The 25,913-nt window shown below is 41.4% G+C and overlaps 1 protein-coding gene across 1 annotated transcript; it reads right to left on the bottom strand.

The window, feature by feature from the left end:
• Nucleotides 1-1,136: 1,136 nt before the first annotated feature.
• Nucleotides 1,137-25,448, bottom strand: dnah3 (dynein axonemal heavy chain 3). Its single transcript, XM_056399693.1, has 62 exons — nucleotides 25,431-25,448; nucleotides 24,982-25,083; nucleotides 24,665-24,872; nucleotides 24,437-24,482; nucleotides 24,185-24,350; nucleotides 23,892-24,084; nucleotides 23,563-23,758; nucleotides 23,109-23,234; nucleotides 21,696-21,891; nucleotides 21,392-21,571; nucleotides 21,138-21,268; nucleotides 20,938-21,043; nucleotides 20,659-20,837; nucleotides 20,383-20,567; nucleotides 19,819-19,942; nucleotides 19,327-19,480; nucleotides 19,011-19,155; nucleotides 18,638-18,849; nucleotides 18,394-18,485; nucleotides 18,156-18,270; nucleotides 17,790-17,906; nucleotides 16,714-16,893; nucleotides 16,488-16,624; nucleotides 15,968-16,169; nucleotides 15,712-15,804; nucleotides 15,428-15,538; nucleotides 15,229-15,343; nucleotides 14,931-15,129; nucleotides 14,660-14,768; nucleotides 14,446-14,559; nucleotides 13,623-13,799; nucleotides 13,401-13,492; nucleotides 13,068-13,287; nucleotides 12,821-12,955; nucleotides 12,602-12,713; nucleotides 12,199-12,440; nucleotides 11,928-12,028; nucleotides 11,737-11,842; nucleotides 11,479-11,608; nucleotides 11,134-11,370; nucleotides 10,937-11,040; nucleotides 10,571-10,865; nucleotides 10,281-10,460; nucleotides 10,054-10,177; nucleotides 9,805-9,961; nucleotides 9,570-9,713; nucleotides 8,581-9,247; nucleotides 8,321-8,486; nucleotides 8,006-8,222; nucleotides 7,743-7,925; nucleotides 7,435-7,633; nucleotides 6,839-7,352; nucleotides 5,107-6,734; nucleotides 4,791-5,016; nucleotides 4,458-4,702; nucleotides 4,196-4,312; nucleotides 3,896-4,053; nucleotides 3,425-3,592; nucleotides 3,149-3,291; nucleotides 2,803-3,007; nucleotides 2,408-2,545; nucleotides 1,137-2,300 (listed from the first exon to the last, which is right to left on the bottom strand). The coding sequence occupies exons 1-62, from the start codon at nucleotides 25,446-25,448 to the stop codon at nucleotides 1,947-1,949; spliced, it is 12,135 nt and encodes a 4,044-aa protein (XP_056255668.1). The 3' UTR covers nucleotides 1,137-1,946.
• Between the last annotated feature and the right edge of the window lie 465 nt (nucleotides 25,449-25,913).

Below are 25,913 nucleotides of genomic sequence, written 5' to 3' on the forward strand. Positions count from 1 at the left end.
CACACAGCTGGGATCTTTCTCTGATATTTAGAGCTCTCACATTCTTCTTCTGTCTTTTCAGAAAAAAGTGAAAACTGGAGCTGGAGTCAGACTAAACCCTGAAGTTGTGGCTTTAGAGGGTCCCTAAGTTACAGATGGGATTCTGAAGGTGCACAAGTATGGCTCCCACACACCCCTAAACACACACTGAAGTTAAGAGCATCTGCCACGGGAGCCTCCATCAGGTGCATTTTTATAATATATAGATTTAATGCTGCAATATTTTATGCTCTATAATCTAGGGTGTGTATTGATGCGGCAGTTGAATTCAGATGAATTATGTTTGAACCCACAACTGCTGACTACACAGAACATCAAGCAGCGCCGGCATAAATACAGCATCGGCCCAGCAGCACCACTCACCAGCCGTCTGATCTAAAGTTATAGGCCTGAGGATGAGAAACTGTACCACCATGATTTTAATGTAAACACCTTCTTTTACCACAAAGGTTTTTGTTGAATTGGACTCAGTGGTGATTTGTGTCATCCTGTGTTATAATGCATGGCCTGTATGGAGAGAACATTTTGGCAATTCAGTAACTGAGTCATGAATCCGCTTGTCAGGACAGAAAATTGTTGTTATACAGTACATTACTCATACTCCTCAACAAACCTCAGTCAAGGATGGTGAGGCAGGTGCTTGGCAACTTTTTTTCAGTCCTTAATGTGAGCAGAATTTTCTTTGACATTATGAGACATCCTTCCATACTTCTGATGATTCAATTTAAATATCACAAACAAATGACACTATGGTCTGGAAAAATTGGCAATGTTTATGTTCCAATAGTAATCACTGTTTGACAAAATGAAGACGTTTATTTCCCATAAGCCATATTGGCACTTTATGGCATACCTTCTTAACTGCATAAACATACACCAAATCATATTAATTTGTGTAGGTTTTTGGCATTTACTGTAGTATTATCACTAGTGAGTTTGTACATAGTTATTCTAAACTGTTAGGTTTAGTTAAGTCTAGTTGTTAAGTTAGTCTATGGATTTCAGACTATATCTCAGTTGAATATAAAAAATAAAAAGTATTTGTTGGTATCATCAACCACTTTTTGCTCTTCACCTGTCAATAGTGAGACCCCAGTTTGCCTTTGCTTCCATCTAGTGTTTGCCTTGAGAACACACAGCTGGCAGACCTGTGAGAGATAGACAGATATCGGTCTAAGGTGCAGCTGCTCTTATAGGAACGAAGCAAATACTGACATTTATTCAGCTTATGTTGACATTATGTTGATTTTATTAAGTATGAAGTTATAAATCTTTAAAGTGACCAACCACCCATTGTGAAAAAATAGAACCATAAAGAAAATAAACGTGCGGAATAAAGTGCATCATAGTACAAACATACATCAGTATTTTAACTAGAATCAGTACAAACAGTGCAGCACAGAACTATTATGAACAGTGTTTGGTGTAAAACCTTGGCAGATGATTGTCCTGAAACATCAGAAAAAAATGAGTCATGAGTGTAATGACTAACCTAGGGTATCCTCTAGACTTTACTACATGAAAAATGCACCTAAGAGTGAATTTATGAACTCAAATAATTGAACATGTAGTGCAGGTTATTACAGCTACAAGTATAACCTTCAGCCCAGTACATCCTGCCAGATATGCTAAGTCACATTGTTACAGATGCCAGACTTTGTGGCAGTATCAGGACAGAGAAAACTATATGATTTTTTTCTGTCTCATTCTGGTTTAGTTATATAGAATTCCATGGTCACACAGATAATATACAGAATTTGAAACCTGAAAGCGAAAATCTCCCATGAGAAATCTGGTTTTAATATAGAAATAAAAAAAGTGTCTTTTTCAAGACTTTTGCATTTAAACACAAAGGCATTTCTTTGGCGTACACAATAGTTTAATAGTTTACGAGTAGGTTTCTATTCTTAGTCGTCCAGCTGGCAGAGGCATGCCACCCCGCGGTTAATCCAGTGTTTCTGTGGCTTGTCGGAGGGTAGCTCGATGGACAGGACATAGTTGGTGGAGTGGCCTGTGGTGGACAAGGTCCCTCTGCGAGCGCTGGTTTTGTAAATAGGACAAACGTAAATGTTTTCATGTTGAAACTTGGCCATCTCGCCAGGTCTAAGCTTGATGATGGGCAAAGAGTCAAATAGGATCTTGGGGAGGGACTCTCCAATAACCATGTTCTCCCTGTCCCAGCGTGCACCCTCCATGAAAAGGCCCTTAACATAGGCTCCGTCCTCTGGCTTCTCATCCATGTGGGTCTCCTCTTTGGTTACCTGAAACACAACTCAGAGCATGAATATCAACCCAAATTATCACCATATTGTTAAATTATTATGATTGAATGTGAGCAAAAACACTGAAGAGAGCTATCATTTCGTGCCTCATATTCAAAGCCGATGTAGTCTATGGGGATGGTGTACTTCCTGGCAAAATTCTGAGACACTCCAGTTAGGAATGACTGGGTGAAGTAAAAGCCAGAGAGCCAGAAGACTGTAGGTGGGCCGTTATCTATCCAATCCTGTCAAAACAGACATCAAAGCACATTAATAGTGTAGAAGCATATTGGAAACAAGCAATGTCATTCACTCTCAGTGTTGCCTCACAAAAACTCAATGAATTAGTTTGGTCTGATGTCGTCTTTGTTCATTTTTTGCTACATATATATACACTAAAGATTACTACTTTGTATGTGCTTCATTCATCTTGCGAGTCATATTTCAAATGTGTTCCCCTTCATTCAAGGTCTGTGTGACCTCCAACAACCAGAATTCTTACTTGTAGGAACTGCAGCCTGGCCAACAGATCGGTCATGTAGCTCCCCATTGGCTTGAGGGACGGGTAGGACTTGGCTGCCCACATAGCAGGCACCTTGCCCAACAGCATGCTGGTAAAGACGTTCTCAAGTTCAGCAGACATAACAATCTGGCCCTTCAAAGCTTTTCGGATGTTCACCAAGCTGACCCGCACCACATGTGAGAGTCTGACAGAAGGGGAGTGTGATTAATTATTAATTGTAAAGGATTTAATGAGTGTGTCCTTTACAGACATGGTGATCGACATTTGAGTTATTCATAATTAAGTATTTTGTAAGCTGAATAGTTAATTACATAGCAACAAGTACCTGTTGAAGCGGATTACTTCCTGTCTCAAAACAGTATTCATAGACTCCTCATACATGACAGGGTATTTCTCTATCACCATTTGTATGTCAAAGTCTGCTGGCAGTTTAGACAGGATGTCTTCTGCAAGCTCATCTACCACTTCCTACAACATAAACAGAAGACAACATGAACCTTGTACATAAGACAACAACTTTACACATACTGTTTCCTCTGCGAAATAAGAGTAAAAGTGTAAAATAAAAGTCTGACTGCTGCAGACTGCAGACAGTGCAAACCTGAGGAGATTTAGCCCCGCCTCCCATCTGCCTGGGCAGTGTTAACAGTACTCCATCAAGGAGCAGATTGGTCTCTTGATTATCCTTTGTGATGTCAGCGTTGCTGTGAAGTCCGAACACGCACGGATCGGCACAAATCGGTAGACTGCGAATGTAGTTAACATACGTCTGGAATAAAGAATATCATTTAAAAAATAGAATTATAATCATAGAATATAAATATAGAAATATAGAATTACTTGACTTATAACATTGATCTAGAACAGTGTGCCCTCAAGGCAGAAGATTATCTAGATTCCATACCAAACAAATATTATACATGTTCCTCTGGTGAAATTGTGAAATCAGCTGCTTTTGTGTTCTTCTGAAATGCAAGCCTATATTTATGTCATGTCATTACTGATAATGACAGCTATATCGCAGCCTTACACTGTAGCATTGATTAGGAATTGACCAGAGCTCTGGCAGTACCTGATAGGGGCCATAAGCTGGGACATAATACAGATCTCCCTCACACAGGTTATAGCATTCCTGCTCTATCAGCTCCCAACTGTAGAAGATGGACAGGATTGAGAGCAGCAGACGTCTGTCTTTGTCATCTGTCACCCTGCCTCCATAGTTGCATTCACCTGTGAAAAAAATAAAGCAACAATCAAAACTAAAGACAAAAGGATATTCATGGGTGACCGACCTACTCAGAATATCACTATGCTGCCCGTGTCATTGGTGTAATTTAATGTCCAGCTGTGTTAACAGCTATGAAACTCTCACCTGTAAGGTATGTGAGGGCCTCCAGCGGAACTTCATCATACTCATCCAGGAACATCTGGATCTGCCTCATACTGATCCTCAGGTCAGACTCATTAAACTCATAGGGAATATTCCAACCTCAAGAGAGAATGGAGCAAGAACATATTACACAGAAAATGGTGGACTAAAGATTCAAAAAGTAGAATCAAGAATTACAAAAAATAATTTGTTAAAATGAAAAGTGTGAAAAAAAAGGATAAAAGTAAAAAAGTATATGCCTCACCCAGAGGTCCAAAGTTCCTCCTTTCCTGTACTAGTGCATGGAAGAAGGTAAGACCAAACAGGAACTTCTGCCAAATGGCTTGTTTCGTGGAGCTGGCAAAGAAGGCAGGGTCAGAGATGGGGTGACTCAGGTAAGAGCGCAGCAGGTTGGCTCTTATTCCTTTAGGAGGCTCATTGGTCATCTTCAGCCCATTCTGAAGGATACTGACTGGGAACTTGTCGGATGGATAACTGGTTAACCACAACCTGGGAAGAAGAGCATAGATGCTCGCCTTTATCGTCTTCATCATGCAAGAACATGCTCCAGTGAAGCTCACTGTGTAAAATCTGTTACCTAAAGTTAGTGTGTGTGTTCTCTGGGGTGATGGTTTCCTCACAGATCCTCTCCAGACTGGGCATCCAGCTGGTGGCCAGGTGGCAGTTCTGCAGTACCACCCAGGTGCCCTGTTTGATGGCTTTGTCTATCATCTGAGCTGCTATCGGCCCCTGGCCCTGCCCGAGGGAAATGGTTTGGGTCTTACCGCCCCCCATTTCTAGGTCATCAGCAAACTTCAGCAAACCTGACGGAACATGGTAATGCTGCATTAAAGACTTTTGGCATTCAAAAATAAAATCAGGAGTAGAAGGTGGACAGGTCTTTGGTTAATTACCTGCAGTTGGATCAGATCCGGGTGACAAAACAAAGATAAGAGGAGAGCAGCAGTTTGAGTCTTTGTAGCTCCCTGCCAGGTCAAAGGTAGGTGGTTCAATGTAAGCCTGTCCCATGTTATCTGCTATAAAATCCTGCACTGCTGGAACCAGTTTATCGGGCCTGAAGCACCTGATCACAACCATTCGGTCCATCCCTCCCACCTCACTCCACTGGTCAGGCAACTGGTCTTTATGGGGCTTTCCTGAGTCGTAAAGCTTCTTCCATTTTGAGATGTGGTCTTGGACATGTTCAAAGAAACCATCCAAGTTTGGAAGTTTGGAGGCCCTGACAATCTCAGACCAAGATTTCTCAGTCAGCCACTCTGGAGCAGGGTTGGGATATGGGTTATCCAGAGCAATACCACCTGTTAAGAGGAAGCGCCAGACTTGGTCATCAACCTGGCCCTTACCCTGCATGATGCCTACAGTGAGCAGCAGGGAGAAGAGCAGCTTATCCTTCTCAAAAAGTGACCGGCAAACATTATTATAGATGCAGAGGGTAAAGTGCTCAACAATGTTGTTGATTCTTTCAGCCACATCATCACTCTTAACGCTCTCAGCGATGGAATACAAGTAGAGGTTGATGAACCAGGTCAGGGAGTACTGGTACATAGGCTCAATGTTCGCCAGCTCTGAGATGCAGAAAAACAATACGGAGGAGTGCTCAGCCACAGGACGGTAGCCCATGCGAGTGTCATCAATCTCTTTCTCAGTGACACTGGCAATTTTTTGCTTCTCAGAGATCTCCTCAGAGAGGATCTTGGAAGAAGACAAGATCTTAATTGCTGTCTCATCCTCCAGGATGTTCCCTTCAGAAGAGGAGAGAACCTGTAAGATCTTATCCTCAATTTCTTTCAGCTGCTTGTTGTTGGCAGCACTCTCCAGAATGAGCTGGTTCTTCTTCTCTTCCAGCTCAGGTTTCTCTTTAGCTGCTACAATCCCTAAAAGCTGGTCCTGTAAGCCTTGTGGAGTGATCATAAAGTTCAGCAGACATACTTTGACAGCCACTTCAGGGAGGTAGTGAGGGTTCCTCAGCCCAGTGGTCATGTAGAACAAAAAGTCTTTCGAATATTCCACAATATTCTCTCCTATTTTCATGTATTCGACACCCTGCTGTTTGAAGGTCTGCTTCAGCAACACAGGTTCAAGAACGGGATCAAGTTCTTCACCAACATTCTCCAAAAGAACAGGCGTACCAAACTGGATGCAATTCTCCAAGATTCTCACATAGTTTCCATCTGACAGCTTGATGACAGCAAGCTTATTAGCTTTCTCCATGTTTTTGATCCACTTGTTGGCTTGACCTTGAGGGTCAATCATTAGGGGCCAGCGACGGGAGTTAAACACAATAATACCGTTGTCTGTTGAAAAAGAGTCCACTGGCAGCCCAGCAATCTGCCAAGCCCTGATGGCCACCTGGTTACCCAGGGTGTTGCTGAGGGTGAAGTCCTCGGAGCAGGGGATTTTCTTCTCTTGGCACAGGATGTGCCACTTTTCCTGGCACTCTATACGGTAGTCTACTGTAAATGCCCCGAGGTAAGATACAGTTCCTGAAGAGAGGAGTATGTCACCTGTCAGGTTGGTGTATCTGCAGAGGGGAAATATAGTACCAATCTGATTAATATTAAACTTCATGCACACCACACCACATCATGACTAACAGATTAATATAGAGTATATATTCTGATATACCTAATCCCTAGTTGCCTCGCTGCCTCTGTCCACCTGTCCTTCTCTCCTCCCAGTCCTCCAATCAGTTTTTCTGCCCTGATCAGTTTCTGAGAGCACAATTCAATGTTGTCTTCCAGCTCGCTCTTCTTTTTAATCATGGCTGCCAAGTCATCATTCAGGCTCTGCAGTCTATCCTCTACTTTTTTCAGCTCAGCTCTCTTCACAGTCAACATTTCCATCTGTACAGCCAACTCGTCCTCAGCCAGCTTCAATCTCTCCTTCTTGGGCGCTACGACTTTGGCTACACGCTCATAGACTTCCATCGCTCGCACCCATTTACAGAGACCCTCGCAAGCCGAGGAGACATTTTTAATAACAGAGGGCTGGAATTCAGGGTTGCCAATAAACTTATCTCTGATTTTCTTGATGTTACTGGCAGGAATGTTGTCTTTGTCATAGGTTTTGAGGCTGTCCAAAAACTTCAGGTCTCCAAGGAGCTTTTTAGAGGGGCCCCAGAAGTCCTCAATCATCTTACCTGTAATACAAACACTTGATGCAATTAGCCTTACAAACCTTACATTAAGAAGATGATTCTTTCAAAGCTTAGAAGATCTTACCTGAGCCGCTAGGATCAGGTTTTCTCTCAGGTTTGATGCCCTTCATGGTACAGATGGACTCCATGACTAGTTTGACTGGGCCAGGTGGGTTCTGCATAGACTTTACTACTGTAATGTCTGAAGGTTTTAAAGTGTTCAGGGCTGACAGGGCAGCTTCCAAAGCAGGCATTGCTTCTGCCAGGTCTCCCTCACACTCATCCTGAAAGATAACCATTATCAGTGTCTAAATATGTAAATGCCTGCGAAACCAAAATACTGATAATATTTGATTATCAAAATGTGCCTTTGCTCCTGAAATACATGGATACCTTAATGGCTTGGGCTGCAGCTGCTGCTTCATTTGCCACTTTTTCATCAGCAGACACTAGCTCTTTCTTAGCATCCACCTCCACTGTTTCCCCCTCTATCTTAACCATCATCTTATCCGTCTCAGCTGAGGTCTGGATGAGCTCTGGCTTCAAGTCTGTCAGCTCCTGCTGCATCACTGACACCTGTAAACACAGTATGGAGCTGGTTTGGTCTGAGAAACAAGTTAACATTCATGGTACTATTACTTTAAAGGGGGAATCACCTGAGATGCAGCAAACTCCAGTTTCTCAAGACCAACAATGTAGCGTTTCTTCGCAGTGTCAACTTCATTCCTCTTGACATTGAGCAGAGCCTTGAAGGTGAGGATGAGTTCAAGGTAAGAGGTGGGCGTGACATAGTTGTGTCTCCTTAATCTGGAGAAGTACCTTTGAGACATCTCTACAACACTTGTCTGGAAGGTCTTGCACATCTCCACCACCCTGAGACACAGAAAGAAAGACAAATGTGTGGGCAATCTGCACAGTGTTACGCAACTGGAACAAGTACTACTTTTCTGCATGGTTATTTATGTCCTTACTCTAGTCTAATTTCACTCTCCATTTCCACATCCTCTAGGAACTTGTGGGCCACCATCTCCAGAGCATCATTTGGCCATGCGTGAAACCAGTCGATGGTGCAGCAGTTGATAAGGGAGGGGAACATCCTTAGGCGGTTCCTAAATGCATCACCAATGGGACTCATGGCTGTTGAATAAAATGATTCCGTGTTACAACTACTAAGTAAAACTTAATTGAATATTAAAAAAAGAAAAGAAAATTGACACGGCAAGGTACCTACCTAGCACAATGTGAAGATTGGCCTTCACACGGTCAATAAAGAAGTTGTACATTGAGAGTGGAGTAGCATCAATCTTTTTGCCTTCCATCCGGGCAATCCCCTGCACTTTATCAATGATGTCAGCACGCTCATCAGCAGCAAAGATGTTGGGTACGTCGCCAGTGTTAAGCAGCATGTTGATGTCTTCCAACATGGCCTCGTCCTTAATTTGGCTGTCATTAAACAGGAAGACTAAGCTCTTTCCCTCAATGCCTGCTTTAACCATTATCCGCTTTAGGTCATCTCGCCAGTCTGACATGCTGTAGTTTTTGGTCAGCTCAATCTGAAACAAGACGTAATCATTGATAAAAGTACCCAGCTTCGTGGTGCTCTGACGCCCTGAGCCACCGATGCCGACGAGTAGAAGGTGGCCGTTGTCTTGTTTCAGCACACGGCAGATGCGGGAAATGTGCTCGATGGCAAACTTGAACATTACAAGAGACATGGGTGCCTTGCTGCAGTTGTTGTACTCATCCAGGTAGAACTCCATCACTTCTTGCAAGGCACTCAAGTCTCTGATTTCATCGTAGGCCTTAATGTCAGCATCAGGATTGGCATAGTCACCGAAGAACAAGCTACGGATGCTCTCATCCACTACGTTGCCATCTGGGCTGAGATGACTCAGGAGCTAGACAAAAATAGAAGAGATTTAGAAAAAATTAAATCTGTACTCCACTACACACAAAGTAGCAGCTTTTCTAACAGTTTGTGTGTTTATTGCTTGTGTTTTGGGTCTGACTTCCTGAAAAAAGCTTGTGACTGCAGTATTGTTTTGCAGCTGACTCTAAGCTTAGTTTCTTACATTTAGCTGTCAGGGACCATGTACATAAATATTAATCTCAGACAAAGAGAAAAGAGGTACTATAGTACTAGCTTATTTTCATTTTCCCATCATTGCGTGTGTGTGTGTGTGTGTGTGTGTGTGTGTGTGTGTGTGTGTGAGAAGGCACCTTTTCCACACTCTGCTTAAAGAAGTTTGAGGTTCTCTCTTTGACAATGCTAAAGAATGTCTCCTTATCCTCGTTGTCAATGAGTCGGTCATAGAAAACGCGGTAGATCTCATGGATCCATAGGCGGACCAGTTTGTCTCCGTCCTGACACAAATGGCCAAAATACATGAAGAAGAGATGTTAAAGCAATTCACAACAATTCATCTTGACATTTCACAATTGTTTCCACTCTTACCTGCATGTGCGTGGGTGGAGCCAAGAGTACACCTCGTATCACTCGAGCAAAGTCTCGCAGGTTGAAGATGTAGTGGGATTTCGATGGGGTGGGGAGGAAACTGTCCATGGTATCCTTATAGACTGCCATGGTGGCCTGGACCATGATCTTGCCTAGCCTAGGACATAAGACAAAATATGCTTTTGTAACAAAGATAATTCATGGCATTCGTCTGCTCTACAACATTCAAAAATTTATTTGATGAGTTACCTGTAGAAAGAGGCATCAAACCCTTTGCTGAAGTGCCAGTCAGTGATGGAGCTGAATATCTTGGTCAGTGTTTCATCATCAAAGCAATCAATTGAGATGACATTCAAGTGACGAGTGAAGCGGCCTAGCATTTAAAAAATTATGTTAATTAAAGTTAATATTATAAGTGCTGCTTCCCTGGTTAAGTCCCTAATATTAGAGAAAAACAAGTAATTATTTCAACATACCTGTAATGTCATTCTTCCCACCACCAGGCGGCCCCATTGCCGACAAAAACAGCATATCCACTATGTTCAATACGGAAGTGTCCTTCTTGTCATACCAGTGGCGGTGGTCAATCCACTGCCTTAACAATTCGATTGGGGGCTGGGCACCATAGATTTCTTTAGCTGGCATGTTTAAGTCATCTATGAAAAACAGATAACAATATCAGTATACTGCACATTCAAAATAAATATAATTTACACACTCCTATCCTCTTTCAGTAATACTAGTAAGTATGTGTAACCAGCTTTACCAACATAGACGACACACTTCTTCCCCACAGGAGGTCCAAACACGCCCTTCCTTCTTCGGTCCAGCTTTGCCATGATGATATCTTGGGTCTGATTTGCTGAAGTGCGGGCTGAGAAGTTGATACAGTTGGGTGTGTACTGCTCCTTAGGCAACTTTACCAAGAAGCTTTTGTTGATAACAGATTTGCCAGTGCCAGTGGGCCCCACAAACAGCATGGGTATTTCATGTGCCAGATAGGTACGCAGGAAAAAAAGCTGACGTGCAGTCTCCATGGTTGGGATGATGAGGTCTGACACCTGGTAAGGAAAAACTGAGGTTCAGGGAACGTGGCCAGGACTGGTAACCTCTGTGACCTGAACGTACTCACATTGGCTCCATCTGAGATGACGTTCTCTTCATTTGTGATTGAATCAGTCCATACATTCCACTGCCCTTGTCCATCCTTATGGAAGTAGTAGTCATAGACACTGCCTGCAAAAAATCATTCATTACTAATATCAAAAAAGCAAATTTTTAATTGATATAAAAACTATATACATTTTTTTTTTGTTGAAATTTTGTGACCTCTCTCAGGGAAGACGTTGTTCTTTTTGAGTTTAATACTCTTAGGCCGAGGGTGCTCATCGTCCATGCCCATGATCAGATTGCGGTAGAAGACATCAAACTTCTTACGACTGTCCCCGGTGATAGTCCCACCCAGAGTCCATACGACTGCAATTAGAAACAGGCCCTGCAGCCACATGGTTATCTGCTGGCTGGACATACTTTGTGTGCCGTTAGTTCCTGATGCAGAAATTTCATCTGGAAATAGACGAGACAGGAACGTTGACAAACACACTGACAAACACACTGACGAACAGGAATATTTCTGGCTTGATTAATTATCAGTTAAATGTCATTCTTACTGACCCATCAGGCAGGTATATAGCTTCATTAGACTATAGGCCAAGTGGATGGGAGATGTTTGAACCACAAAACGACACTCGCTGTCTATAAAGTCCAGACAGGGCTGAACTAACCAATCAAAAAGGTCCACGATCTGTGGGATGTTAAGACCAAAGAAATAAAAATAAGACACATCAAATGAGATCTTAAAGGACCTAAAAGGAACAAAAACATAAATGGCCATTATTGAGCTGATCAAGACATGCATGTTTGTAATTTCACCAGCTCTTTATGTTCTGCGCTCAGGCTTTCAGGCAGTGTGTTCATGTAAGAGTCTCTCAGAGGAGTCCAGCCCAGCTGATGAGGTTCCATGTAGATCATTCCACACCTTCAGACAGAAGGTTTCATTCAAAAACCAGAATACAGTAACTTTAAACGCGTATGCTGGTGCAGCCTCTTTCTGTGTTGCTCACCTACTGACGGTAGCCGGGGATGCTTGCTCCAGGTCAGCAGTTTCAAAGATCAGACTCATCTTGGCACTCATCTGGATGATCTCACCACTCATCAAACAAAGCTAGTGGAGAACAGAGTGTACAAGACAGAGGCTTTTTGTTTGAGTATAGTAAATCAAACGTCAAATCCTTTACAAACCATGAGCATGCACCCCAAATATCATGGGAATCTGATTAGCAGTTGTTGATTAAAATAAAACTATAATGAGAAAGACATCAAAATGGCTAGTACCTTCTTGTTGTCATCCAGCACAGTATTCATATTTTCAATCCAGACAGCATCAATGGGCCCATCAAAGATGATCCACTGTCGATTGTCTGAGGTGGAGATTGCCTGATCCCTGTAGGAGGTGGCCAGGACACCATCAGACCACTCATGGCTGACAGGATCAAAGCAGCCATACAGCTGGCCCATGGTGATAGACTTGGGGTTGATGATGCAGTAGTTCACTGCAAACTCCTCCATCAGATCGGCTAAATGAGAATTAGAGAGCATAAAAAGTTTAATAAAATAATAGTAAAACATTGAAACTGAAACTAAACCATATCTATTAAATAAAAGTGGCTTCAGTCAGTGTGTGTTACTGGCTTACTAAGGACCAACAGGTAAATGGTAAATAAATTGAATACGCTACCTTTGTGAAGGTCTCCTAGGGCAGCAGCAAGGACTTTATAAGCACAAGTTTTTCCTCCAAGAGGGTCTCCTACTATCATAAAGCCATGGCGTACCAACATCATCTCATACACCTAAACACAATCACAATCACAGTACATTTATTTGGTTGAAGTATAACACTTAGCCAAACAACCTTTATGAGTCTTAAGGATTACAAAGCAATGTTCCTCCTTGGCACCTGGATAATTTTGCCAATGAACCATGGGACAGGCTGTAAGTTGAGCTTAGCAATGTTGTCATTGAGAGCCTTGAGGAGGAGATCATAGTCTGGTTTTGGAAGGACAACTCCAGGAAATAAATCAGAGATGATACCCTGTGGACAGCAGCGGGAGAATTGAAATGAATAATTAGTAAACCAACTGATGCACACACAGAAAAGAAAAACAAACACTAGCTGCAGGTGGATTTGGTACAAAATCTGTCACCTGGAACAGAGGCACATCCTGCGCCAGAAACTTTGCCATGTTGACATCCATCAGCGCCCTAAGCAAAAGTACACTCTCGTTCTCCTCTGGGTACTTCAGCTTCAAATTCCCTGCTGCAGTCAGCACAGACTTCACAGCTCGCATACCGTAGTCATAGTGGTGCTGGGAGGACAGCTGCTCGGAGCACAAACGGTAGGTGGCCACAATCTTCTGGGCCAGACTGACAGTAAAATTGAAAGAGGAGGCTTGGTTTGGTATATGAACTTACCAATTCTTGTCTGAAAACAATATACTCACTAAAAACATTTTGCACCAGACATTTTTCACTCATACCTGCGAGATTCAATGAAGCCCATGGAGTAAAGTGAGATCTCTCCAATGAGACAATAGTCTGGAACCATCATAGCCACGGTGCGGAAAAGAGCCTGCAAGACAAGATTGACTTGTATATATACAGTTCAGCATCTTATTGTCCTTTAATAATTGTATAATCCTCCTTAGAGTTCATTCCATTCAGTGATTTTAACGCCATACTACAGTGCTACAGTGATGTACCTTCAGGTTGTCAGGGAGTTCAGCCCTGCCAGCATAACCAGGGTTCATGGTGATGAAGACGGAGCAGGTTGGATTGAGTGACAGTTCTGTCCCCTCAAACAGGAAGGTCTTTAGATCCTTGGCAATGGCCTGCTGTATGCAGAGGACCTGCTGAGCCACCACAGAAAGCACCTCCACCTGTGACACACACAAACACAAAGTGAGTAACCAAGTGAACATGTATTGCATATGTATTGCAATAGACTATAATAAATAATCTGAATGCCTTCAGAAATCAATTCTTTGAGTTAAGGCAATCATTGCAATGTGCCAGAGAAATAACAACAACAATATTAATCATCATCATCCACAATCTATATGAACATCATGTCTATTTTATCTATTTATATATCAATTTCATGACATGGAACTTAAATGTATTTCACTTACAAACTCACACTAAGCAGGTTAAAGACAACGTTTAGATGCATGCTTACTACGTGATACATTTTTGTCGATAAAGATCAGAGAGTACATGTCAGGTTATACAAGGACAGATATACTGACATTAAAAAGTGAAAATCCACGCAGAGCTTTAAAATCCTCCCAAAAAATCCTGAGCTAAGAAAAATTGAGCCAGTGTAATGCAGAAAAGGCAGGAGTTATAAAAAGCCTTGTTTTCTTCTCTAGCAGCACTGTTTTGTATGAGCCGCAATCTGTCAGTTACCCTCTTTGTTAAACCGGTTTCACATAAAACCAAAAGCAGCGTCTCTACAGCTTGCTGAGTTGCAAATGATCTAATTAGATACACAGATATGATCTCAATAACAATGGTAGTACTCACCTCAATACGATTGAACTCATCAAAGCAAGCCCAGGCTCCAGACTGAGCCAATCCTTTGAAGAACTTACTCATTGCCTTGTAGTCCAGACCATCAGAGCAGTTAAAAACCACACACTACAAACAAATAATAGCTTTAATGTCAGTACTAAGAAAAAAAATGAAACACATGAATAAAATGCAGATCAGTGTTTTACTAAAAACAGTTTTAATGTACCTGTTTAGCCAAAGCTTTTGCCAGATCTTTTGTGGTCTCAGTCTTGCCAGTTCCTGCAGGACCCTCAGGAGCTCCTCCTAAGTTCAACTTCAAAGCCCCCATTAGAGTTCTGTGGCATTTGACCAAATGATACTATGAAATAATTTCACATCTTGGACATTTGAATTAAATTTAGAGGTTACAGTATGTTTTTATCAGGCTAGTTCTTACCATGATATTGTATTTTGCAGCTTTCCACCCAGAGATAAAAGGACTAGTCACTGTAATTTACCTGTAGCAGCGGTCTGTAAGTGGTGTGATGACCAGACGGCCGGAGTTGCCCAGATATTCATAGCCATATTTCAAATATGTGGTGATCATGCGCAGCATCACATCTCCACCCTCCCAGAAGTAGCGCAGCTGTGAAATCCATGCAAAGTCATTGAGTGAGGAGATGCCGTCCTTTGCCAGTTTCGCTACAACATCTCGAGCTAGGAGGGGAAAGGAACTGGATTTAATCAGGAGAGTACACTGCATCCCTTTAAAATGTCTGACAAGGATTGACAGAATATGTGATATTTAGATATTACCATGAACATCAATCACAGTAAGGGCACCAAGGGTCATCCTTGCCCCTCCTGGGAGCTTCCCACGCACTAGCTCCACAATGTCACCAATCTGGGCGTTACACTTCTCTACATAGGCCTTTGGAATTGAAAGTCAGTACAGATATTAGACAACAGTATGTGTAAGTTAGAAGTAAATGTATGGGTGGCTATAAATACTGACGGGCAGGGAGTTGGTCTCGATGGCTTCGGACACTTCACTCGTCCAAAAGATGGAGGAAGCACAAATAACAACTTGGCCTGGCCACTGCAACACCCACTTCTTCCTGGGCACCTACAGGACAAATGTCAACGTTCTGTCATCATCCTTTATCACCCTACATTTTGATACTGCTCCAAAGAACTGACAGCTATTTTCATTAAAAAACCATCCTCATTAAATGATACCATCCCAGTCATAACTAGACTACAGTATAATACTTATAATAAAGTGATATCCCAAAATACCTCAGCATACTGAATCACTCCTTGATGGATGACATGTCGAACACTCCTAAGCATTAGGTTCTCCACCTGCAGCAGCCACTTCTCCACCATACCCTTAAAAAACAATGGTAGCAGTCCACCATATATTATGTCCAGTAAACAGATTATATAACAGAAATATTAGGATATAAAATAGATATGATACATATATACATTTAATCTAAAATAAATTAAACAACTACTGATATAGTTTACACAAACACTTTCTGTTCTGTACCTTGGCTTGGGCTGGATAAATGTTTTCTGTGAAGGGGATAGTCTCTTTCTCAGAGCTGATCATGCCAGTGATCGCCATGTCCTCAGTGAACTCCAGCTTGGCGATACCCTCAAAGCACTTCTTCAGGTGAGGCTGCACACACAGGGGGTCTTTGGTCTGAGACAGGATCTCCAGCAGCTCGTCGTTTGACAGAAAGAAGAACCTGGAGATATGATGAACACGAGGAAGAAAGAAGAAACTGAAACAAATACTTGACAAGACCCTGAAAAATGTCATCTAAGGCTAAGTTTCAAAGCATTCTGTTTGGAAATTCAGACATACTCCAGTCATGATTGTATATAAACAGCTTTGCAACTGACTGACAGACCATTACTTTAATAGCAGATCTCTCTGATGAGTATATCATGTAATTTGAGAAACTTTGTGTAGTTCATTAATGTTCCTGAGTAGCAATGTGGCTTTCAAACAAAATAGTCAAAACTATCATTAGCAGTATTACAACTTGTACTAGAAGTAAAACCTTGGGAAATATAGCCTCTTCTTTTCCAGGTAGGTATTGAGGCCTTTTTGTATGTCATCTAGGAACACATTGGACTCCTGCAGGCGTTCCAGCATGTTGGGCTGGCCTGTAGCCACCAGCACATGCGTATCTTTAACCTGGTTTAGAAGATTGGAAGTCAAAGCACAGTGCATGAGATCCATTTATGCAAACTCAAACAGGAAACTGTGTGTCAAAAGGATCTTACAGCCTCTGTGATGATATCCTTCCAGTAGCTGTCCACAATGGAAAACTTGCGCCCCTCCTCAGGCATCTGGGCAATGATGTCCTCAGAGCTGAAGATGGGTTCAAGGTACAGCCATGTAGCCTGACACTTCAACATGGAGTCTAGGATGTCCTGCATACTCACCAGTTTGTCCTCCCATTGCTAAGGAGAATCACCTTATTGTAATAACTACCAAGTTACTAACGATAGTTGTAGCATGTCTAAAGTATAGTTTACAATCAATCATCAGCAAATATTCACAATGAACTACAAACAAGGATACACTAAAATGTAAAATAAGAGAATAGAGATATAATACTCAAAAACTGTAGTATTAAAGAAATCACATAAAAGCAAGTCTATAAAAATACATTTGGATTGAGATTGTTACTGTGTAGTGATTCTTTTAGCCTACAATCATCTTCATCATCATCATCATCTTTTTTACAGTGTTGTGCGTGTATGTAGTATGCTGTGTTTATGCAGATCAGGTAATTTTGTTACTTTTTGTGGCATGAATTTGTGCTTTTTTATCCTCCTGCTCAGACCACATCTTATTACAAAACTCAAGTACAAAGAGTTATTTTATTGCTTTATGTGCCAGGGGCACACGCAGGAAGGCTAATGTTTGTTGAATTTTACTCATTTGAAATACTAAAATCTAAATACTATATCATGTTAGAAAGATACTTCTTACAATAATGTCATCCATAGCTGCCTGTAGGATATATAGAGTGAAACACCTGTGTCCATCATACAGCAGCTGGAGTGATATATGTGATTCGTCTGCAGTGTCTAATGTGAAAGGTTTGTGTATTTACACACAGGTCACCCTATTTTTGGATGTTGCTACAGCACAGTATGAATAACCAGCTCCATCGTTCCATTCATTAAGCAAAGAAAGAAAGGAAACATGAACGTTATCTCCTAAAAACCAAGGTCACTATGGCTACATCTAGTATTCATACCTACTGACCTAGAGAGCAAAAGCTTTATCCCATTACTTATGTGTCAATTTCTTAAGTGGACCAAGCATGTTTTGTGTTGCCATGTCTTACCTTACATTCAGTCTCTATTGGCTTTACGAAAGGTGAACCTCGCATGGTCTGCGTTTTAATAATATGATCATCCAGAAGCAATTGGATATCATCCACAGCTGATAGAATACTGGTACCCTATGATAAAATATTAAGTATAGTTAGTACAAGTTAATGTCGATTCACTGTATAAAAATTCACAGGCAGTTTAAGTTAAAAACCGTGACGGCAAGATAACCTGCATAACATGTCAATTGCCTGCAGTAATTCAACATTCAAGATGTAATGCTTTGAAGGAAATTACAATGACAACGTTTCAGGCTTTCAGCATGTGCTATGTCTAATGTGAAAGTGCACTGTGTGATTATATAAGTGTGTTTGTCTTACTGTGTCTCTGTATGGAGTGAAAGAGAACTGGAGGTCTGCCCATTCAGTTTTCATCTTCTCCATGGACTTTTCTAGAGAGTATTCCTTACTGGCTGACGCTCCAATCTCTTCCATCCTAGGGCAGAGGTAAGAAAAATCCATAATCATAATTTTTTCTTACAAGCCATGGTTTTCTAATTATGGTGTGTTCATTTTGCTTTTTACATGTATTCCAACATGCTATTATTAAGTGTTTTACTTCTCAGAGAACTTGGACATCCCCAGGTCCAACATGTTCAGCAGTGAGCTGTTCACATCTGGTTTGATGTCCATGCCCACAATGCTGCTAATCTGTAGGCAGACAAAAGTGTCATGAATTATTCACATCAGCTTCATGGATCGCAGGAGATGCAGGGCACTTGGTCCTTACAAAGTGAATTTGACACTGGATTTCTATCAGTGTCAGATGATCTAATCAAGAAAAAAATATTGATTCAGCTGACCTTCTCCCAGTGGCGGTCTTTGATGCCAGGGTTACAGATGGTTGTCAGGATGGGAAGGTGCTGCTTGAACTGGTCTATCTTGCTTTTGAAGCTTTTGGCCACACGACAAGGGCCAGGAAGATTAGACAAAGACTTGGTCAGTTTATACATGGTCCTCCACATGGTATCCAGCTCTTCAGAGATTTTCTCAGCATCCAGATGTAGGAAAGGACCTAGGAATTAAGTAATTTAGGAAGTACATCAATGCGAAAAACAGGTGTGTATTCTGCTAGTACTTGCTGTGTGCCAGTAGTCATAATGTGTGACGTATAGAGCTTTCAAAATGAAGGTCACACTGTAGCTCTGGCAAAATAGAAATGGGTGCGTTATCTACCATTCATCCACACTTCTGACTTGCTCTGAAAGTTTAGTGCTGTGCTCCAGAGCTGTTCATACGGCTGTTTGTCAGCTATGAGAATTTGCAGCATTGGGAACTGGCTCTGCTCCCTCTCCAGCAAAGTCTGCTCATTGTTGATATCCTGTAGGAATGACAGTAGTATTAGCAGTTTCCAGCTACCATCTGAAATATGATTTTCAGGATAAAGAAAGGCCTATGTATGTTTTGTTTAGGCCAATATTCTCTATACTGTTACTGCACTTTCAAAACAAAAAGTCTCAGTCTTGCACTGTAAGACTGCAGTGTCTCTTACCTCTAGTTCAGTGACAGCAGCCTCAAGGTTGGCAGTGATTTGAGAGAGATTTCCCACATTGTTCTTCATCTCCTCAATGTTCATCATTTCTTTCCTCTTAAAGGCCTGTATCTCCTTGTCCAAATCCTGCAGCCTCTGGTCAAAGTTGAATATCCTGAGATCAACAAATGGAGATATAGCAGCTGCCATTTCAGTTGTCAGCTTTTACAGTTAGCTCAGTGTGTCAGGGAGCACTGACTTTAATAATTTCTCCCATACATACTAGTAATTTGGTGCGTACTATAAGAGTGAAGTGAGAAAATGGAAAGTAAAAAACAGTGACTTTAGTCACTTATAATGACTATGACATTGGTGCAACAAAATTCTGATGTTGGAGACTGTGAGGAGCCTGGGTGAGGCTGAAGAGGGAAAAACCAAGTGTCAAACACCACATTCAGCTATTGTGGTTGCGCCTGTGTGAGACAGAGGGTGTGAAAAGTGTTTATCTGTAACCTCTTTTGGAGATAGTCCTCAGCCTGTTCTCTCAAGGTGGCCAGACGAGTCTTGCCATCATCAAGCTCAATCAGAATCTGATTGGGCCACTGAAAAACGCGGGAGTTCAGCCTCAAGTCATCAGCTGAAGAAAAAAAAGAAAAAGAAAACCAAAAAAAGAGACAGATAAATTAGCAATTGCTTTCTGCCAATACTGGTACATATCATTACATGGATAGGGTTTAGGTTGTATCCCTCCACCACTCAGAGTAGTTTCAGGTTACATCTTTGTTTATCCAGAATCATATTAAATATTAAACATTTGTGTGAAATTTTGTCATAAGAACATGTTTTGTGCAGTCACAGTGACCATGACTTTTGACCTTTAACCATCAAAATCTAATCAGTTCATCCTTGAGTGCAATGACATTACTGAGCTATCACGTTCACATGGATAGGACAGACAGACAACCCAAAAACCCAAAAAACCCCAAAACATATAAATTCCTCTATGGTAGTATTTTTGACCATTACACATCATTTGATTACAATGTAATTGACAATACCACCAGAGGTTTCACATACATGGTAGAGTGGCGTAGTCCAGAAGGAAACTGAGGCGGTATGTGGCTTCATCAATCTCATCTATCAGCTTGTGAGTGGTCACCTCACTGGTCTTTTTAATGTACTGGTTGAGAGACACCAACTCCTCTGTGGTCTCTGGGGTGCTTCTGACGGTCTCTGTAATCTCCTCATACTTTTGACAGATCCTGGGAAGGTGGTAGGTGACACTGTGTCTCTTCAAATTTATGTAAACATGATCATGCATGCAGTGTGCTAAACCACAGAATTTTCTCTCACCCCTTGTTGAGCTCTCGGTTCTCCTCCATTTCAAACATGATGATCTTGTCTTTCAGTCTGTGAGCACGGTCACACAGGTCTTCATTCAGCTTGCCAGCACACAGACAAAACATGGACAGGGGCACCGTAATGGGCAGTGAGGCAATCTCCTTCCGCACATGATTAATGCTCTCAATTTTCTGAGCGAGGGAGAGTGTTTTGGTGAAGCAAGAACACAGTAAATGCCACTTGAAAAACAGAAAGTTCTCTGTTTATATTTTAGATGGAAAGGTTAATTACCCTGGTAATTCCCTCTAACGAGTGCTTCTCTTGGAGGAATACTGATATCTCCTGCTTTGCTGTATTGTCCAGTAGATTGCTGTATTTTTGATACACATTCAAATACCTAAAGAATGAGAAGTAGTATTAGCATCTCCTTTATACTTGCTGTTTCATCAAATGAATCAAAAGACACATAAATAAAGTTGATGTGTCATTACTTTTTAGGTCCAACAGTGTTCCTGTTGAGAATACCCTTAGCTTTGTTCATTAGGTTTGTAACCAACGATTCATCAGGTCTGACGGTGCGTAGGTACAAGTTCTTGATATCGGGAAAAAGGTTACATTCCACCTGGCCAAACAAGCATGTCAGTCACATATTATATGCATGTGTGTTATCCATAATTATAAAATATAGACAACATTGTGCAGTATAAAATGGACAGAGGTTTGTGGTGCTGAGGGAATACTCTACCCTCGGTAGCTTCTCAGCATTCTTGATGATTTCCATGAAGGCTCTATGAATGACTTCCCAACACTCCTGGAAGCTCGGACTAAAGTCAATGTCAGGCTCATTCACTAGTAGCTTAACCAGCAGCACCTGTGACTGAACATACTTCATCTCATCAAACACCTTGCCAAAGTCATTGCCCTCCTGAAGAAAACAGAACATAGGGCAGGTGATGATAAAGGATCACAGTCAATTCAGTCTGAATTCTGAAAAGCAACAGTATTTTTGGGTACCCCCTCACATAATTTCAACAACCATTTTAACTAACCTCATGTATTGTAAAGAAATATAGCAGGTCCTGTAATGATTCTATGACCAGGCTTCGGAGCTGCAATGACATGAGAGCAGCCACACAGTTGAAGAACTCCTGGACACCAACTGGAGCCACCTGCTCACACTCGGGTATGAGGGGCAACCACAGGTCCTGGAAGGTGTCAAACAGTGTTGCACAGTGAGGCAGCCACCTGTAAGAAGATGGTTGCAAAAAGTTCTGTTGTAGATATTTTCTTTGTTTAATATAAAAGCATGAGAGGAACTGAAAGTTCACATCAACAAAAATGTACCCATTAATAGGTTGCAGGTTATATGGGTATAGGAACATATAGAAATGAATTAATATTCATTTAAACTTTCACAAAAAATGAAATTCAGAAATCTGCAACATTAACTATGTGCATTAAATAATTATTGTCTTTTACTTATATAAGTGCACAATGTACTGCTCATGGTGTTGAGTGTTTTCAATGTTCACCTCATTTTTCTTAGTATTACTTTATATTACTAGATGATCTTCTGAATTGCAGTTGTTGCAATAGAGCTTCACTTATTGTAATTCAAAGCAGGAAACATAAATATGGGCGCATGGTGGCATCAAATCAGAGAGAAAACTGGTTTAAAACCAATCTGCTCCTTTTTAAAAATTCTGGGTTATTTATAATTGAAGACTCAAGTTCACAAATCCAAACCAAATGTGTTCCTGGGCTGAATTTCTTTTATGTCACATAACACTGGGGGTCATAATTCTCTTTTATAATCCCTGTCCAAGGGCTTGTGTGGTCACAGAATATCTGATACACTCTGCACACACACTGCACAGTTTTCTGTTTCAGAGTCTACAAAATTATGTCTACTCAATAAAAGCTCAACTGACTGTACTAGTTACTATAGTTATTATATGTTTTATTTATTCCCTGGTGTGTATTGACATTTACCCAGCCAGACAGAGACTCACAATGTCCCCTGGATTGAGTATGGCCTGCATGGGAGACTGAGCTACGTTATCCAAGCAGGTACAAATTACAAACATGAAAATATACAAACAGAGGCCAGTTTCTACAAATTACAATGGCTCATATTTCAGTCATGCAGCCAGACATTCTACAGGGCTGCTACATGGTCTAACAGGCTATACAACAGCCATGCAACAAAGGATGCAATGCAATCCTCAAGTGAGGTGCTATGTAAAGCAATCCCCTGAAAGGCAGCCTGACATGGGTCTGACAAAGTGGACAAGGTGGAAACATGAGCCTGCACCTACAACAGGATTAGCTGTATTGGTTGTGTACATACTGCATGCCTATACAATGAGAACACACTACAATGATTAAGCCTAGAAATCAGCTTATGGTGTCACTGACAGACTGGCTGTTTCGAGACTGTCTAGTAAACTGGCATTACTCACTTGTCGATCAGTTCTTCTCTGGTGCTTTGGCACTGTCTCTGGACAAACTCTTCAAAATCGGATGGCAGGAGGGGGAGGCCGCTGGAAAAAAGGTCCTCAAGTCTGACAAATCTCAAGGATGAGAAGCTGAAACAAGATTAAAAACTGATGAGTTATCATTCACACATTTTTGGTTTTACCTCAAATTATTTTTTAAAATCAGCCCACTGTTTTTGTTTGTCAAATCTCACAAACTAAAACAGACATTCAACTTCACACCACCATGCCCATGATGGGTCTAGATACTATTTAGTGGTTGTATCTGACACCACTTCTCTTGTGTCAAAGAGCAGTCAGAAGCTCTAGTAATCTAGCTGAAAAGGAATATGAGCAGTATTAGCTGGAGGGACCTTGACCATGTGTCCATGCCATTTACTCATTCAGGTAAAATACAATATAATCTAACATTCATTACCTGTGTAGCCAGACATCTTGCAGTAGTATCATAATGTGACTGAGAGTAAACAGGTGTTGGTTTTGCCACATGTGGGCCTCCCTGTAACTAGCTGCCCAGGGCACTGGAGCACGTATCACCCTGCTGGGGAAGGGCTTGGGGATGCTGGATATGGACAGTCGCTGGCACTCAGATGGATCTATCAAAATATAGTCCACTGGCAAGGAACAAGATGGTAGACCAAACAGATGCAATGTTAAATGTCAAACTGGTGTATGCTTAGGGTGTCTAAATAAAGCAATACACAATTACAATTACAAGGAACAATTACTGATGCTTTTGTTTTATACCTATGCTCTTCTTGAGGCTGAAGTAATAATCTCTTTTGACCTCCTCTTCCATGTTAGCCCTCATAATCTGGATGTTTTTGCTACTGTCTTCAGTGTCAGGAGGCAGCAGGTGCAATATGTTCATCATCTGCTGACGTGGCTGTGGGGCCAGCACAGAGCTGGGGACACCATTGCTGATGTAGTACATGTACCTCTGTGTGAGTAAAGTCAAGATCATCGATGTGTCAGAAAAGTGACTCAAAAGACTCTAATCAGCAATTGACTAGTGCATAACTGAATTCACTCATACTGACCTCCAGGTCCTTCTCATTGGGTTCTGCCTGCATGGCCCTCATCTTCTCCTCTTGCCTGTGTATGATATCCAGCTGCTCTTCAGGACTCATAGGCCAGCTGCTGGAAGTGCAAAAATGTCGCGATCTAGGCTTTGGTCGAGGTGAGAGTGAAGCAGAGCAGGTTTCCCTGTGAAAGCATGAAGGAATCAGATCAAGTGCTTCAAAAAAAAAAAAAAAAAACATAATAAACAGCTGCTTTAAGGGAATAACTACCTGCTCCTTGGTGTAATTGCTTGTTTCCTTCCAGGAGGGATAAATGCTAACAGCCTCATTAAGATCAAAAATCATTCTGAGAAGTTTACACAGGAGTATTAAGAGTTCACATTTTAAATTATCATCAGATAGCAAAGTAAAGAACATTGCAATCTCAGATAGCTTCAGACAGGCTTCCCTTAGTTACAATAACCATGGTTTGATATACAAAGAACATCAAAAGGATACAAGGTCCTGCTGATCTTGCCAAGGGCTGACGGAGAGTGTGTCGTCTCTGCCGGAGTTTCGTAATTTTTAGGTCCTGGGCGCGGGGGCTGTAGTTGTTTGCAATTGACTCACTGGGAGTGCGGTGGCGATGCTGCTCTTTAAAAGGAATTGCCAGAGTCCATGAATTGCTCTGAAGGATGGGTGGGTAATGGCTGTGCCTCATGACCATCTGAGGTAAAATAACAGAGTGAACGTAAGGATGGTGGCATAAGGGTTAACAACTTACCAAATACTTGAGCATAAAAGTTCATGTATGACACAGTGATTGACATTCTTACTTGATACAGTTCTGAGGGCTCAGCATTACAAGTCATGGGTAAGGGTGGGGGAACAGGATACCCTCTGCTCTGACTCATATTATAGATAGAGTCATCCTCCATCTGTAGTTCAGACAAAAACATTGAGGGTTGCATATGGACCACGGACACTTATTTGGACATTGCATTAAATACCTCTTATGATCTCTTAATTTTTTTGTTTTGTACAAGCCTTATTTACTAAAAACTGTACAAAATTCAGTTAAATATTCTATTAAAACAGAAACTATTTTTATTGCAATACTTAAAATATATTATTTTATTTATGATAAAGACATTCCTTGAGTTCTCCTTTTAAGTTTCGTTAGGGAGATACAGTTTATACCAGAATCAGCCCATATATCAACATTGTTCAGTGAAACTGCATCTTTAAATTTTTAAATTACAAACACGAGGTCGGTTAACGTTACCTGCTTCAGCCGTTCCATCTTGCTCAGCTTTTCTGTCAGTGAAAGAACGGAAAACACACAAATAGCTTGAATGAACCAACAGACATTTCAAATATCTCCCGGATAATGTAATAGTAACATGACACACTGTGCCGTTAATATCAGTTACCTTCTACCAGTCGCTGTAAGGTTATGCTGGCAGGATTTCTTTCACGATTGAGTCATATTAGCTTAAATATTTTACGTAAAAGTTCCTGCAACATTCCGTAGCAGCATCAGAAGCTGAAGAGTGTGTTAGTATTCATCAACACTTACCTGCTGCTGAGAGTTTTTGTTTCGCCCTGTCAGTGCTTTGGATGAGGAAAAGCCATCACGTTGCTGTAAACTAAAACACTGTTGTCATCCAGGAACGTCTCCATGGTAACACCAACTACCTTGTTACTATAAGAGAAGCTGTGGTGGGCGGTACCCTGTGTGCTTGACTCCTGATCATAGGTCGCACAC

This window comes from Seriola aureovittata, chromosome 16 (assembly GCF_021018895.1).
Source record: "Seriola aureovittata isolate HTS-2021-v1 ecotype China chromosome 16, ASM2101889v1, whole genome shotgun sequence".
Lineage (NCBI taxonomy): Eukaryota > Metazoa > Chordata > Actinopteri > Carangiformes > Carangidae > Seriola > Seriola aureovittata.